The 17,621-nt window shown below is 45.6% G+C and overlaps 1 protein-coding gene across 1 annotated transcript in view; it reads left to right on the top strand.

The window, feature by feature from the left end:
* Positions 1-15,589: 15,589 nt before the first annotated feature.
* Positions 15,590-17,621, top strand: part of gtpbp4 (GTP binding protein 4) — an 11,051-nt gene continuing 9,019 nt past the window's right edge. Inside the window, exons 1-3 of the mRNA XM_008297849.1 lie at positions 15,590-15,725; positions 16,644-16,814; positions 16,885-16,988. Coding sequence (XP_008296071.1) covers positions 15,678-15,725; positions 16,644-16,814; positions 16,885-16,988 — 323 coding nt within the window. The 5' untranslated portion in view covers positions 15,590-15,677. The remainder of the gene's footprint in view (positions 15,726-16,643; positions 16,815-16,884; positions 16,989-17,621) is intronic.

The following is a 17,621-nucleotide window of genomic DNA, read 5'->3' as shown; positions in this document are numbered from 1 at the left end:
CTGATGGTGGAACATCTTTCTACAGCTGATGGTGGAACATCTTTCTACTGATGGTGGAACACGGTGGACAACGCTTGGAAGCAGCCAAATATCTCCAGTATGTGGAGCCTCCATGTTTCCATCCTGAAGAAACGTTCTCATCTTGCCTGTACTACTGTGTATGTACAGCAAGATGACAATAAACCTGATCTGATTTGATCTGATTTGATTTTACAGTGTTGGTAACATCTGTGGAGCCTTGTTGATTCCAGGCTTTTGCAATTTTTGTAAAAACACAATAAAATAAATCCAACTTTTGCTGCACTAGCATTCAGAGCTAAATACTACAACAGACTGACTTCCCTCTACTTCTACGGAGGTCCAGGACTTCACACTGCGGTGAGAAAAGAGCCGACAGAGAGTAAAAACGTGAGCAGAGCAAAGAAACATGCCCAGAAGCTAAGTGGAGCTGAGATGGTTAAAGCCCTGAAACCTCCACATCAACCAGAAACCAGCTGATCAGAAACCTGAACATTTTCTGGTGTCGGAGCCAAATACTGCAAAACTTAAGCTGCTTTTTAACCCAAACCAAGAAGTCTGCGACAGACACTGTTCAGAGAGCCAGCAGCTGGGGAGGATGAAGGAACGTATGTCTCTGATGGAGCTCACACGGCTACAACTCACTGCCCACCTCCAGCCCAACCACAGGTCTGTTCTCAGGAAGGAACCAGAACTCTGAACGTCAGCTGGTTAAGTGGACCGGAGCCAGGATCTACCAGTATTTGGCTGGAGGCTGGTGTGATATCCCACCCCGGTGACCACATTTAGCCCCAGCAGTCTCAGAAAAGTCTTGCATGTGCTGCCATCAATCAAACCTGCAGGGATGTGTGGCACCTCCAGAACCAACCGCCAGCAGGACCACCCCCTCAGTGAAAGGGAAACATCAGCAGAGCATGAGCTGCTTTTGCTTCATTCTCATGTCCAGCATTTAAGGCTCTTGTCTGTTCACTACACCTGCCTCATCTCCCTCCTCGGACCGGTTCAGGGTCCCAGAATTTACATTCTGCTTGTGTCAAAGCAACAGGTGGTCAGTCCATGAAAGATCTATCAGGGTGCAATAGCTTCAGCATATCTACTGACCAGAGTTCTACCTTCAGACTGTGAATGTTCCAGAGCTCCAGGTCCTTGAAGTCCACAGAGGAGGGTCCAGATTGATCACTTTAATGGACTTTTTCCATCATTTCTGAGCCTCAGAACTTCATCAGTACAGCAGATAGACACATGACATTTAGGAGGAAGAACACACCTGGGTTCTGCTAGAACCTGACACCAGATCAGTTCTACATCCATCCAGGTGTCTCAGTCTGAACACTGGACCTGGTTCTGTTCATGTCCTCTGTCAGCAGCTGGTAGCACCAGTATTATGGGATGGATCATAGTGGTACCAGTTTAATGTCTATGACACAGAGTCACAGAAACAATCAGTGGTACCCTGGATGTGGTTCTGGTTCTGATCATTCACTTTACAAAGTGCATTCTGGGTAAACTTTCCAGGCTTGTATCAGCATGTGTGATTGTGGTTGGTCAGAACCGGTTCTAGACAATGGAAGGACCGTTTACCTCCAGAACCTACCAGAACCATCTGCAGACAGGATCCACTCTGAGGATAAAATCATTGTGTTTAAAACATTATTTGATTGCAGTGAAGTTTCTGGGAAACTTAGCGGCAGTCACGTGTTCTCCACGCTGTAGGGTTTTACAGTCACACCTTCCTGTGTGGATCGATGACAACACGCCGTTTGGTCCGTGAGACGGATGACGACAACCTTCCTAACAACAGCTCCCGAAGCAGTCGGAGGTTTCTGCTCTGCTACGATAATAAGATGTTGACTTGGATTAAAGTAATGGCTCACGTGTGATGAACACCACAGCGACCTCTGAAGGCTTCAGACACAAGACGGATTAAGGAAGCTTCTGTGTTGTACATTGTGACTCTAATATCCTGTCGCTGTGAGTTTTCTGGAAAATTCAGTGTGAGCACAAGAATCAAGACGTTTCACGCCGTCTTTGAAACAATCGCAGCTGCTTCAACGCTTTTCCTTCAGCGGTCCCTTTGGTCAGCGATTCCATTCACTTCTCCTGATGGGTCTATAAACGTCACCATTTTCTATACAGTACACTTAAAACGACAGACACTGAGCCAGACCGTCTTCAAATAGACAAATAAGATTATAAATGTACCCAACAGGTTTAAATATGAAGGTGAGGTCCTCCAGTATCACTCATTTAAATTTATCTGACCAGTTTAAATGATGAAGAACAAATAAACGGTCAAATCTATTTTGACTGAAAACAACAATAATATCTCACATTGCTGTGGTCAGATACTTGAACAACTACAGACCGGCGTGGAAACACTAATAAGGTGGAGACCAAGTTTGGAGGTAATTCTACGTCAGCAGAAGGAAAAACGCAAACTGTTCTCAAAGCGGCAGCGACAACGAAGCCCATCAAGCAGCAGCAGCGACTCAGCGGCTGACGTGTTCAAAGCTAGAAAGTTTGAGTTCAGAACCAAAGCTTCCAGCAGTGCTTCAGCAGTAATTTCACAAACACAGGTTTTAATAAACCAACATCTGACAGTTTAAACTTCTCAAATTTAAGCATTTCCTGCTTTAGTCTGGTTTCAGTAAAGACGCTGCGTCGGGGCTGCAGATCACTGGACACCATGAGCATCTGTCTGAGTGTTCTACTTCATGTGGACCTGCGCTGCAACTAGCAACTACTGTGACTGCCCATTCACCTTTACATTATTTTCTTGATTCATCATTTAGTTGTTTGGTCCACAGAACGTCACAGAACCTGAGAGAAATGTCAATCAGTGTTTATCTAAAGTCGTGTTTCATCCACAATCCAAACATGTTCAGTTTACTGTCATCAAGGAGGAAAGAAACCAGAAAACATTCAGTCAGACAGAATCAGAGACTTCTTCCTTAAAAACAGCTCAAAATAATTCACAATCAATGAATCACTGCAGCTCCAGTGTCGACTAACAATAGACAGAAACAGACATTTAGCAGAATGACAATAGCCCTTAGATGCAGCTCTTATCGTTTCTATAACATCAAGTGGAGGAGAAACGGCGACGGCGCTGTACGGTTTGTAGACGGGCAGAATTTAGACAACTTCTAAAGCAAGCTATCCAGTAAAAAAGGAAAATATTTTCCACTTACAGCTGCACAAATGTCACCGTTGGCACCTTTTCACTGTTTTTACGGTTATACATGTAATATTTGAGCTGTTTTGGACCGTTGGCGACACAAAACGAGCAACATGAAGACGTCAGGGTCAGCTCTGGACAAATGTGATGACAGTTAATGGACGTCACAGTTTTCTATTCTGGATCAATAATTAGCATCATTAGCAGCAGCCTCCAAGCTGAACCACTTGGAAGAAGACGGCATGAACATCATTTGTAAAAAGGTGGACCGGAGCATGAACAGAAACCCCAGCAGAACCGATCTGGTCTCACCCGTCCAGAGCTCAGTTTAAGCTCCGATGAGTTCGGCTTGTCGTCTCGTCACATCGAACGGAGGCTCGACTCTGCTGACGTCTGTTTTCAGACCTTCACGCTTCAGCAAGAACCCAAATGTCACGCCTGTGATCAATAGGTTCCAGGCTCATGAAAAGACAGAAACAAAACCAGGTCACGGTTACTCAGTTACGCGAGCTGCTGCCTCCTCCTCTGCAACCTGTAATCAGTGTGAGAAATCAGCTGGGAGGCATCCAGGAGGTCCTGACAATGGAAAAATATTCAATCCTGGCCATGAGGCTACGTCCACACGACAAATTAAACCTGATCTAACGCTGCTTTTGTTTTCCACAGACACTCTCTAAACGTCTGAACTTAAAGAAGTGCTCGCAGCCAGAGGACAGAAAGCTCGTGTGTCGTTCCAGGTAAACCTCTAACTTGTCTTGTGGTGACGTCATAATGTTGCACCGACTTAGCGCCGTGTCATTTCAACTGAAACTGAACATCAATTCATTTAAAACTGAACTTAATTAAACGATAACGTTACATTCAGCGTGTTAGCGGGCCTGTGCGCCGAACAAACAAATGAGGACATTTAAAGGTGACACTGAGCGATACGTTTAAAAACACCTGCAGCTGAAAATAAAAACACCAATTAACACTGAATTATCTAATTAAAAGCTACCAGATGGAGAGAAACAAGAAGACGCTAAAAACTGCTGAAGAAAATCTCATTGAAGCAACTTAATTCTTAAAGTATCCATCAACTTAAAACCCCGTGTTCATTATTATAGTGAATAAGACATTTAAAAACTTCAAACACTTCGTTTTATGAGCAATCACCTTGAACACACATTACAGATCCTCCGACTCCATCCAGTCGTCAGAAATTAACTCCATTAGAAGCTGCTTGAACCACAAAAATCCTTCAAACTGTCAATATTTAATATGTTTAATGATAATGTTCACATCATAGGTTCACGGCTTAGACACCACAGAATGGAAACATCCAGAACCACCTGACCCGTCCCAGTTCAATCATCACAGTTCAACTAGTTGTCAAATATTAAATTAGAGAAACAAAAGCCAAACTTCTTCAGCTGCAGCTTCTTCTGGGAGGAACAGAACCCAGAGCAGTTAGCTGCTGCTTCTAGATGATCCAGATGTTGGTTGCTGAGCTGGTTGTAAAGTTTAAACTCCACTTTCTGAACAAAAGGAAGAAACTCGTCTGACACCAGTTGGTTCTGAGTGAACGATCAGGCAGCGGGTTCGACCCAGCAGCCTCCAGCGCCAGTTCTTCACTGCTGTAGATGGAGCGTGTTGAGCGGTTTTTATTTTTGTTCTGACACCTGATGGACTTTAGAGTTTTATATTGTGGAAACAGATTTATAGAGAAAACCACTGGCAGATTATTATTTTTATTATGATTAGCCTCGAAGCTAAGCTACTTTCAAGAGCTGCACAGGAACCTTCAACGAACCAGCTTGTGACACCCTAACCCTTCATCTTACTCTGAATCCCTTCTTCATCCAGAAACTCGTGTATTTTTATGTGTTTTGTGACGTGTAAACATTCCTTTCTTTGTAGTTCTGCTGTAATAAGCACATCCATCACCCCAACGCACTGACGTAATAAACGGTGTTTCTCCAGAAGCTCAACACTCTGAGACCGTGGCTGTGACCAACAGATGAACGCTGTAAACTGCATGAACATCACTTCTGCAGCGCAACATGACTCGAGCATTGTTACGTGTCGGCTGCAGCTACATGCATTTCTCTGGGACAGAGCTTGCTGCCACCTTTCCTCTGTAGTTTCCTTCATTTCCTCTGGCCAACACTGAAAATCACAGTTTACAGGCTGTCGTAGAGATCAGTACGACTCTTCTGAAGACAAACATTAATCATACTTTTGTTCCCATGAACAGAGGAATCAGATGGGTGACGATGACATTCAATCACGGCTGATTTTGATTGTACTTCCCCGTCTACTCACTTCATCTGATCCCGTTTCCAGAACACACACCAACACAAAGGTAACGGAGGAAATAATTCACTTTCTTTTTTTTTGATAACTTCAGGACTTTCCACACTGGTCATGTAAGTTCTCATGGATCAGCATTCACTCAGGGCTTGAGAGGAAGGAAAACCACAAGCGTTCGTGTGCAAAACTCACCAAATGAGAGCTCTCTTTTGCCTCTTGTACTTGCTGCACCTGTGGTTCAGCTACAACTTTCGTGTCCTGGTCAGAAGTCATGAGCCGTCTGCTTCTTGGCTCCTCAGGGAGAAGTCGCTGTGTCACCAAGGAAGCTACGGGGGGCCGGAAGGGACAAAAATTAGATCCAAGAACAAGTGTTGATCAAGCAACCGCAGCACAATATCAGCTGTGACACGTGTGTGACGGAGGAGGACAGCGTCCGACAGTTACCTTAAAGAAAGAAAACAGGACTCTGGCATCGAGCGTCACCACAGAGAGCTCATCAGAGCCAACTTTTCACTCTGGTTTCTAAACAGGGGACATCATACTGAGTGTTCAGGGGTTTATAAGTATTGGGCTGCACAGGAAATGATTTGGGGTTCGTTCTTTGTTTGTACAGACTGATGTAAATGTGTAAGTAGGTGTTCAGGGTAACTATGATCAGTGGAATAAGGGGTGGGAGGGCCTAAACATGCACAAAAACTCACAAAAACTTGCACACACATTCGCACGGTGACTGAAATTCATATAACAACAGAATTGGGCATGGAAACGGCAAAATGGCTCCACAGCGCCACCTTGAAAATTTCAACGTACCCCTGTCACAAGCACATTTGGCCTCGAGCAATTTGGTAGGCATATAGAACAGGTCAACACCAACGAAACCGCTCCAAGCTCTAAAATGCAAATCGGCTCAACAGCGCCCCCTGCAATATTTCAACAGAAAAAAGTCCATTAGCATGTTTCCGTCAACCCAACAGGAAATCCACCATGTTGGAAAACCGGCGAGGATGCTGGGCGATTTTTGTTCATTTTTGCTCATTTTCCCCTCCTCGGGATTACGTCGTACACACCTGAACTTTGGCACAAACTACAGCACTTGGTGATTAAACACGATCAAAATCTTCCACAAAACTCTGACGGCGTGGAAATGGCGGCCAGAGCAATTTCCATCAATGGCCATTTTGCCCATTTTCGCTGTGTTTCCGGCGTTCAACAGAGTCCCGTCAAAAGGCCGTTTCACCTACAGCTACACAATTCAGTGGGCTTGTGTAGCAGGTCAGGACGCACAAAAAAGTCAACCGGCACCAAGCCATAAACCCAACAGGAAGTCCGCCATTTTGAAAAACACCGCCGTAAAATGGGACGTGCTGTATAACTGGCCTGTACGTGCTCCGATCTGCCTGAAACTTTACACACATGCTCCGAGTCCAAACCAGAGCGCGTTGCTAGCACGGCACGCCATGCACGCCGCCTCGGCTCGCCATCAAACAGGAAGTGGCCTGTAAGTAGCCAGTACGTGCTACGATCTGGCTGAAACTCGACCTGCCAGATCTGAGTTTCTGTCGAACCCCAACGTGCACCACAATCGACCACCGAGGACCCGTCCATCGCCGCTTGCGGCTTTAATTTAATATTATTTTTGATTTATTTATATTGTTGTTTTCTTTTCTTTCTCCATTTCTTTTTCAGATGTTCAAAATAAATAAAGACTGAATGAATGAACGCTCGTCTGTACGGTGCAGGGCAGAGATTTAACTCAAAACCTGCTCTTATACTATTTCACATGTATTCTCGTGGAGTTAATTAGCCTCAGTATTGATTACCACCACTCAAGCCCCAGATAATAAAAGTGGAGAATAGCTGCAGTGTCTCGGGTCGTGTTTAAAACGAGACGCCGCTCAAACAGACGCGATGGCAAAAAGTGAAGCATCCTGAGAAAAGCTGGCGGCTACGGAGAGCGCGAAGGGACAAGTGTAAAGACCTGCACCTTTGGTTAAACAGGTTTAGCCGCCCAGACCGCCTCTACCGCCCGCTCTGCATTCATTATGCAACGCAACACGTGACGTATACGCTCATTATCCATTCACTTAGCTGTCTGCTAATCTTTTAGCAGAAAAAAAACAAAAGTGAACAAATTGATGGCGAAGGCGTCAAATTTATCGAATTATTTTGTGCCACACTGTTTTTGTTTTCATTGGAAAACTTTTTCATGAAGTATTTTTGGTTTAAATTTCAGATTTTATACCCTAATGTGTCAAACGTGTTTGATTCCCTCTTTCCTGAGCGTTTCTGTAACCTGCATCCCGTCACCAGTCAGTTTACAGCGAAGCCTCGTTAGCATCACGTGAGCTGCAGACGACAGAAAGTGAAAATCAATAACTCGACTGGAATAACTGGAGAATATTTAATGCTGAAATTCAAATTTACAACATTAACTACTTTTTAGAGACCAATTCCACATTTTAGTTTGTTGTTGCACCACCAACCGGAGCAGAACCACGTGTGAGCTTCCAGGCTGCCGGCCTTCTGCCCAACCCACCGATAAATCAACGACTTTGAAATCAGTGATGCTGGATGTTAATCAGACTGTCACAGCCAAGTTCAAATCACTAAATGACTCCCTTTTGATAATCAATTACTCGTTTAAACGCTCTCCATTAACTGGGCGAAGCTTCTTACGTGTGAATATTGCCGGTTGTCTTCTGTGTTCGTACAGACGGGAGGATAACGCAAACCAAGAGCTTTGATTTTCACCTTTTCTGTCAATCTAAACGCTAACCGAGGGGCCGAGACAACAACAAGTGGCTCTGCAGACTGACGACGAGCTGCTGAACTGGAAACCAACACATTCAATCACATTAGGTTTGTGTCGGCCAGTTAATTAGCTGCCGAAGCACAACTGCCCGTCCACCTCCACGCCCTGACGAACGCAGTGTCCCGTCTGTCGGATCATTAGCGATGAGTGATGCTGAAGCTCAAACCTGCAGCTTCAGGACCAGCACCGGTCCGTCGCCTCCGACACGGGCAGCAAGCAGAAAGACAACACGACGGGAAACACCTTCTCTTCTGCGCTGCTGGAGCCGTTTGTAAAGCAGTGATAATCCGGCCCAACAATCGGCCGCCTGTCTCTGCGTTTGCATACAAAGCAGAAAGAGAATGGCATGGCTGTGGAGCTGTGACCTCTGGTCCACATACTGACACACGGCCATGAATGGGGCCAAACACGAGTCTCCATCCATTCTGGTCACTTATCAAAACAGCTGTTGTGTTGAACGCCTGTCCACAGCTGAACCTGGGAACCGGCTCCATTCGTGTCTCTGTGGCGTAAAAACACAAACTAACAACACAGATTCAAGCTGCAGTGATTTATTCTGAGGCCTCTTTAATAAAGACGCCGAGCCGAGCCGAACCGAGCCACGCGTCTAAACTTGGGGGAACCGTCCTGCTCAACCTGCTGCTGTCACGTAGGAACTACACGGCTGGTTTGGTTTCTTAACTCCATGTGGGACTCGTCCTCAGGTTCTTGTTGTCTGCTGGAACCGGACATCGACCGACAACAAGCTGGATCTGTTTCACCCCAGAGAGCAACACTAAATGACACCCAGGACTGGCAAACACTAGAAACACAATATGTTATTATGCTGGGATTTTCCCATCTCATGCCTTCAATAGCTCACTATAACCTACAGGGAAAGTCACAAATAACTTTTAAAACAGCGACTCTGGCAGAAGCTCTTGCTTCGATGACAGATCGGTTATAGATTCTGATGATTTTACGCCTCTATGTTCTGCTTTGTTGATTTGGAAGAACTGTGGCATTTGTATTTAGGAAAACGCTCCATAAATAGAGATCATCATCATTATTGAAGTTGTGGCCTGATGTGCTGAGTTCACGTCTGTAATGAGAGTTCACAGCTGCAGCCTCAGACTGTCTGAGTCCACACCTTCCACAAACATCTGCCCAGGTGCCAATCTGGAGAAAGCACCTGTCCTGTAGGTGCTGACCCTGATCTAATGCGGCCACAGGCTGATCACAAGACTCCTGACAACAGCCGGAGCCGATCCATCCCATAAAAACACCGAGCCAGCTCAAAATACATGTCATTTCCTCCACAGCAGCAGTGAGTCAACCAGCACGTCTAGACGAGGCCTGGACCAAAACACAGGCTGGTCTGGGTCCTCCTCCAGCCCAGACCGGCCACAGCGGCTGATTTACGGCCCAGAGCTCCAAAATAAGGCCGAGGTTCGGCCCCGCCGGTGGGCCACGCGGTGTATTTATAGCCGCTGGAGGACGGTCACCAGGCACCCGGCGGGTCCCTGTGGGAGGGGTAACCGGTGTTTATGTCCCTCCTGACGGGCTCACACACACTCGGACGGACCGAGTCCACCAGCCAAACACTGCAACTTCCACTACAGACGCAATGCAGGCGTCTCTCGGAGCTGACAGCCGCCAAACACCGCAGCTCCGCGCCAAGCCCACGCCGAGGGCCGAACACCGCGACCCGCCGGGCTGAGAGCGGCCAGTCGGTGCAAACAGAGCGGCCCGTGCAGCCGCAGACACCCGTCGGGTTGCCTCCAGCTGACTCGGCCGCCGAGCAGCAGCCATGTCTAGCTAGCTGCCCGCAGCAGCGTCCAATGAAAGATGGCGACCTCCGGCGTGATTTCGCGGATTCCCCAACCCCCAATGGTTGCTAGCGTTTAGTTAGCGGGGAGCTAACTGCACCCGAGGCTACACGGCAGCGCACTGACGGCGACTGTTGGCCGCTTGCAGGTAAACTGTGTCCGGCGGTAAAGCGGTCGTTACTCACCTGTCAGCTCTCACTGCACGGCGAAGCAAACACTGGAGGAGGAGGCGGCTGGTGGCGGCGCTGGACTGAGGCCTTCCGCTGGCTTCCAGGCTAAATGCGCAGGGTGTTAGCTAGCAGGCTATGTCGAGCGCGCTAGCTACGAACAAGCAGCTCCCGCCTAAAACCGCGCCGTGAATCAGATACCGAAGGGAACAGCCACAGCCAGCCGCAGGGAGAAGACAAAAAGACGCCCCAAAACTGACTCCAAAAGAAAAAAACGGGCTCCCCCGACCAGCACTGCAAGCTAGTTAGCAAGTGAGCTAGCTACGAGTTAGCTAGGTGGCTAGCTAGCTAGCTTGCTATCAACTTTGTGCAGTCGGGTTTGATAAATCTGGTGCCTGGATTCACACGCGAAGCAGGTTCCTCCCGGTGGACAGCGGGCTGTGCGGCAGCGGGGAGCCAGAGAGCGACCGAGAAACCCTGGGACCGAGCAGCGGACGCCTCTAAGCTTCCGATCGATGAAACACTGCTGCTAAAGATGAGAGACTGAGGGGATTTCGGAATGGAGAAGTCGGCGTTTCCTTTCCCTTTCGAGTGCAGCACGAAGATCGTCTAGGGTCCGGGATGGCTCACTCTGGGAGGGCAGCGAGGCGCCCTGCTGGACCCGTTCACCGCCTCCGTCCCTGTCCTTTAAGCTCGTGTGGAACTACAGACCCAACGGAGAAATAAAACTGGTGTTACATGAGTCAACTGACGGCTTTAAACCTTCAGCTGAATCTGCACAGATATTTATTCTGTGAATTTACCCGAATAAAAAAATGATAAAACACAAATTTATGTGACTAATTTAAATATTCAGGTTAGAACCCACAATAATACATATATATATATATATATATATATATATATATATATATACATATAGACTGATTTAAATATTAGGGTTAAGATCAGACAATATTCTATGAAATTCAAATGTACTTATTTAACTATGGATGTTAAAACCGTATTTATTATCAAATAAACTTACCTGAGTCATTTAAATTGTACTGTCAAAACAAAAAAATATCTAAAATACAAATGTACAGACTAAGTAAAACAATATTAAAAATCTACAGCATTCTATAAACTTGTAATTTGCTTGGTGCACATTTGGGACTTTGGCCCTGGAATAAAACATTCTGACCTGACTGCAGAAAAGCTCCAGTATCTGTGATCAGCCGAATCACCTGAGATGAATATATGCAGAAATAAAAGTTGCCTTATGAGTAAAAATCAGTCACAAGTCATAATAATTTACCACAATGCAACCACGAGGTAGGGGAGAATGTTAAGGATGTAAATCAATATTTATTTCTAAATCAGAATTAACTAGCATCATGACTCCGTTACTGATTACACCACATCACTAACGGATTGGTTCTGTTACATACCAACTGTCCTGGTTGGTCTAAGTTCATCTGAAACTCCTGAGTTCTGCTTGGAGGTCCTGAACCTCCTCAGAGTCTCTGTCATGGTCCTGTTGCTGCTGAACTCCCACAATGCTCTCTGCTGCCACCATGAGCTGTAGTCTGAGTGACGCCTCTCTGGTCTCTACAGGGTTAAGCAGTGAGAGGCTCCACCTGGTGGAACAACCAGGTACTACAGCTGGTTACGATACATTTACTGACATCATGTAGAGAATAGGGCTGCGAGGCGACGGAGGTTAACACCTGCCTTCACCCTCAGTCAGCTGGGATAGGCTCCGCCCCCCACGACCCTGATGATGGATGGATGTAGATAATACAGGTTTTACCCTCAGAACATCCGACCTTCTAACTCTACATTTACCCTCTAATGCTGTGTTCACGCCAGACGTGAATTCATTGTCCAATTCGCGCGTAGTGTACTTGCGTCATTCGCGCGTTTAACGTGGTGAGATTTGTGTCTGGATTTGCGCGAATGATGCGAATCCAGACGCCGCCGTGTCCGGGTCAGTCGGATTCTCCAGACATGCACACAGCTCGGGGAGTTCCTCCACCTTCTCCAGGACCAGCGCCTGGATGACGGCCGCTTCCAGCCGCTTCCAGCGCTACTTTTGACAGACCCAGACCCAGTTTGACGACCTGTTGGGGAGGATCGGTACCAGGATATCCCTCCAGGATACCAACTCGGTGCCACATACAACAATAAGGAGTACGCTGACCACAGCGACGAGGAGCCAGCGGAGGTTTATCCCGCTAGCATTGCGATAGCTAGCAACTCGGCTCGCTAGTTGACTAAATTGTAGAGGTGTCATTGTGTTGTGTGGACTGGAGGAGAGGGACAGCCCGTCTGCTGAGCTCTGAGCTCTGCCTTGGTCAGTGATGTGACTGGTTATCTCCTGGGGTGAGTGAATCAATCAGGAGTCATGGTGTAGTTGCAAAAACATAAATGAATCGTGTTCTTGATGTCATCAGAGAATCTCAGCGCTGATTGGCCATCAACAAAATAATAAAGCTCAGAAACGCAGATTCCAGTCATTCGCGCGTTTAATGCGATGAGAATTGTGTCATTCACACCGTGCTATTCGTCTTCACATTGACTTTACATGTAGACCATTCACGTGAATGATTTTACTCGTGTCTGGTGTGAACGCAGCATAACTCCACATTTGAACAGGGTTGGGGTTACACTGAGCGACACTGAGGAACAGACTGGAGGCAGACATGAAGGATTATTTCCTAACACATGGCAGAGATGTTCAGCTGTCAAACAGATGCACCGGATTGATTTAAATAACTTTAATGCACTTGTACTGTTTGTTATCTGTCTGAGTGAATGAACACGTCACCAGCAGAAGGCCCAACGTGGCTGCTCATCAAACACCATGAATCCATCTTCCACCCTTTGAAGGTCTCCAGCATGTTAGAAAAGGTGACCTCTGACCTCTAGCAGAACTATTTTTGCTCTGATTGACCCCAAAATCCCATCATTCTGAGGAGAGGCCCTCCTGCTCACCTGTAAATACCAACGTGTTGATGAGTGAATGAGTGATCATTTGTAGAAACACAGATTGTTCATGTGAACATTATCTGCAGCTATTGGCCTTTTTTTTTTTTTTAGGTTAATTGGTAAACTAAACATTTTTCTGTGATTTCATCATATTATATGTAAATTAACAAAACAGTTAATAATCCGACTGTCAGTCCTTAATATGCCGAACTTTTCTTTCAAACAAAGCAAAAATCTGTAAAGTAATGTTTTTGCTGATTTCAGTATCATAACTTATAATATGTATGAATACTGATTTTTGATGTGGACATGATTTTATATAGTTTTGGACTTTTTAAAGGTTCACACATGAATGAATACTTTTTCTGTTTTTAATCAATATTATCTGTACTATCTATAATACAGGTAAAATGTTAAATAAAAAGCATTAATTTTAAATGTACTTTCTACTCATCCAGACAATACGAATACTTTCCTCCATTCAGAGGAACTTTGTGCGATCTGGTTGTTTGTTTGATATCAACAGTTCTTTGTATGTACTATGTTTATTTGTCGGTTTTTTTGTACCAGTGCTCCCTGTTTATCCTCTCTCCTCGTTGCTGCTGTAAACATTCCCACTGTGGGAATATTAAAGCATTGTTTTGTCTCATCTGGAGCGTGTGGAATCAGCCATCAGAGCGGAGTGAGACCTCTGCGCGTTCCCGCTCTCTGTGGTGCAGCACTGAACCGCAGCTGTCACACTCAGCTCCAGGCCCCGCCCCTCCACCCTCGCCCTCTCCTGATTGGTCCGAGCAGGCAGTGGGCGCACGCGGACCCACTCGTGATCAGAGGGAGTGGGCGGGGCCTGGAGGGCACTGGCACCTGCTGATTGGCTGCTTCTTCATCACAACAAATATGATTTTTTTTTTTGCTTCCTGACAGTCAAACGTCAATAAACACACAGAAAATATAAAAGTATTAAAACTACAGTAATAAATTATATTTTTAGAAAATGATTAAACACTAAAAACACAGGGAGGAAAATTATCAGCATTTAAAATCAAAATGTACATCATGCAAATAAAGCTGTAATGAAAGTGAACCCGACATCATGTGGAGAAATCTCCTCAAAACTTTAGTGTTGTTCTATTTTTATCAGCAAGCTTTTTCTGTTTAATTAACAAAAGGTGATTAGATAAGATAAAGTGGAAAACATCAGTTAAAAAAAAAACCACACAAACTGAAAATACACAGAAATGAATCAGAACCTGCACATAAAAAGTCTTCTCTGTGTAAAAATAACAGGACGCACACATCAGTGGGACGACACAGATCCTCCCACAGACACAAACACTGACCTTACACAGAGTCCTGTACACGAACTAACATTTAAATGACATGTTGAGTTTTTAAATGTATAAAATATTTATCATCTCAGATTGGGTGTTGATGTTTTTTCTCTATGTGCAGTTTCCTGGGAACATTTTATGATTATTATTGTTATTATTATTATTATTATTATTATTATTATACGAATAAAGGTAATTAAGCTGTTTTTTTATTCCACAATCATATTACAACTTACAATTTATATTACAACTTCAACCTTCTGATTAGATATTGAGGTCAAAACGCTACGACATGATACTACGATGTGGTTTAAATATGAAGGTTAGGATTCTGCTCAATCAGACAGAGGTTCTTGTTACCATTTACCATGACTACCTCATCTTTGTGTATATAGTCTTCTTTAAAAAAAAGAAGAAGAAAAAAAACATCTTCTGTATATAATGTTTTTTTCTCTTGCAATTTTTGCACTGTGTGTTTTCTGTTTTCTGTTTCTTTCCTAAAATTTGCGCTGGGTGTTCCCAGTTATTCTTGCACTGACTGAACACTTTTTTTGGAGCTGTTGTAACAGTGAACTTTCCCCACTGTGGGATCAATAAAGTTATCTTTATCTTTATCTTTATCTTATCTGTGGACTCAGCAAGTCATTGAACAGCTTCAGCCCGTTGGCATACAGTTCCCAGAATGCACTGCGTTGTTTTCTTTTTCTTTGCCCCTATGAGAAAGATGGAGGCAGTTTTGTGTGTTTTTCTGGCAGGTTTTCTGTCGTCAGGGAGGAAGTCGACAGAACACACGACAAACTGCAACGTTTAAGATGTGAAAGAGACGAGATGGCGAGAAAAAAACACGCTAGTTTAACTTAAATGGAATTAATGTGACAGCCACAGACTCAGTGTGTGTGTGTGTGTTAGTGTGTGTGTGTTACTGTGTGTGTGTGTGTTACAGAGTGTGTGTGTGTGTGTGTGTGCGCGCGCTTCGGTCTCCGGCCACCAGGGGGCGCCGCTCACAGACAGCGTCCGTCGCCGCCCTCCGGGTCTCTTCCGTTCGCAGCGGAACACCGGAGCTCTTCTCTCGGACCCTCAGCGGGCAGCAACGTGTCCGACATCATGGCTCTGTACAACTTCAAGAAGATCATGGTGGTTCCCACCGCTAAGGTCAGTTTCTCCGGCCGGGTCCGGGCTTTAAACGGCCGGCGGCGGAGCGGCTCGGTTCCGGCGCTGAGAGACGGTCGAAGGTAGAAGAAGAACCAACATGGAGGAAACACGTGTAGCTGCCGAGCGGAGCGGCAGGTCCCGGACAAACACGGAGAGAAAACAGCGTTAGATCAGCCCCAAGACCGCCTGCTCACGTTCAGAAGTCCGTTCAGGAACCGAGTTTAGGAAGCGCCGTTCGGTCCGCTCGCTTTAATGCGGTTTTTCCAACAGAGTTCGTTAACCTGAACAGTCAGAACCAGCTGCTGGCTCGGTTTCTGCGCCGAACTCTTAGAAACACAGAGACAGTCTGGGAAAGTAACACAAGACTGTTTTCTAAAGTGTCTGCGTCTGTCAAAAAGCAACTAAACCTTAAACCGATAATTTTTCAATGTAGTTTGGTTGAAATATAACATTTGAATTCAGATTATTCTGGATTGGATCACAGGAAACATGTTTTTATGAATAAATGTTCGTGGCAGTTCGTTGCAGTGTTTATTCATACAAAAGACGGAAAATGTCGACTTTCTAAATAATTGAATAGAGTTGAATCCAAAACTAGAAGCCTTTAATTTAGGCTTAATCAAACCTATGTGGGATCCAAACAGGGCGCAACGATTTGGGGTAAAATCTATAACTGTGATTTGTGTTTTAAGTCTATGACACAGTTCAGCGTGGGCTGGCATCAGGCAGGTGTCCCAGAAGCAGCAGGAGTTTATCAACCTTGCTGGATCAGAACCGGTACATCACATGTTTCATTAGCTGGTTGAATTGCTGTAAATTTAGATCTGACACTGATGACCTTCTAGTTCTGAATGAATCACTTTGATGAGGATGAACCGGTTAGCGGCTGTCTGACCTGCTTCCTGTTTCGATCTGCAGGATTTCATCGACATCACTTTATCCAAAACACAAAGGAAAACTCCCACAGTGATTCACAAGCATTACCAGATCCACCGTATCCGACACTTCTACATGCGGAAGGTGAAGTTCACGCAGCAGAACTACCACGACCGGCTCACGCAGATCCTCACCGACTTCCCCAAACTGGACGTAAGTCGCCGCTCAACACTTTTGCTGTGCGTGTGGCGTCAGGTGGTGAGCTGTGGTTGTGTCTCCTCAGGACATCCATCCGTTCTACGCCGACCTGATGAACGTTCTGTACGACAAAGACCATTACAAGCTGGCGCTGGGGCAGCTCAACATCGCCAAGAACCTCATCGATAAGTAAGTTGGTGTGAAGTCTCCTCGCCTGGTAATGTCTCATGTATGAGCACTGTGAACGGATCAGAACCTGAAGCACTGTTTACATGTCGTCTTATCGCTGTGCAGCCTTTCATTAGCACCAGTCGTCTCTCGCTCACCGTTAAACTGTTCTCGTTGTCCGTGTCCTGGACAAGACGTCTGTCTCATAGAACACGCTTATGATGTTCACCGTGAAGCTGAACCTTCAGCGGCGGTCAGCCGTCTGACGCTGTCGGCGTCTTTATAGTCATGAGAAGAGTTCACATCAGCTCCATCAGCTCAGCCAGACTTCTGCAGCAGGTCATCGGGTCTAAAAGCCTCCAGAGCTGCTGCTCCGTCTGCAGTGATTTCCAGAAGAAGATTAAACTGTGAAGAACAGAAGCAGTTGAGATGTTTCTGCTCTGCTGGAGTCAGCAGATGATCACTGAGAGTTTAAGTGCTCAGAGATAAACAGTCCTCCCCTCTAACAGAACAATTACTAACCCTCAGAACACAGAGAAACTTCTGGGTGATTCTGCTCCGTCTCATGTTCCTTCACTGAGGTTCATGTTCCTCAGCAACACAAAGTCCTGCAGGTCTGTGGAACCAGAACACGAAGAACATTCCTGTCTGCTC

Source organism: Stegastes partitus, unplaced genomic scaffold (genome assembly GCF_000690725.1).
Source record: "Stegastes partitus isolate 25-593 unplaced genomic scaffold, Stegastes_partitus-1.0.2 Scaffold1253, whole genome shotgun sequence".
Taxonomy (NCBI): Eukaryota; Metazoa; Chordata; class Actinopteri; family Pomacentridae; genus Stegastes; species Stegastes partitus.
This window is presented reverse-complemented; position numbering and strand designations above follow the sequence as displayed.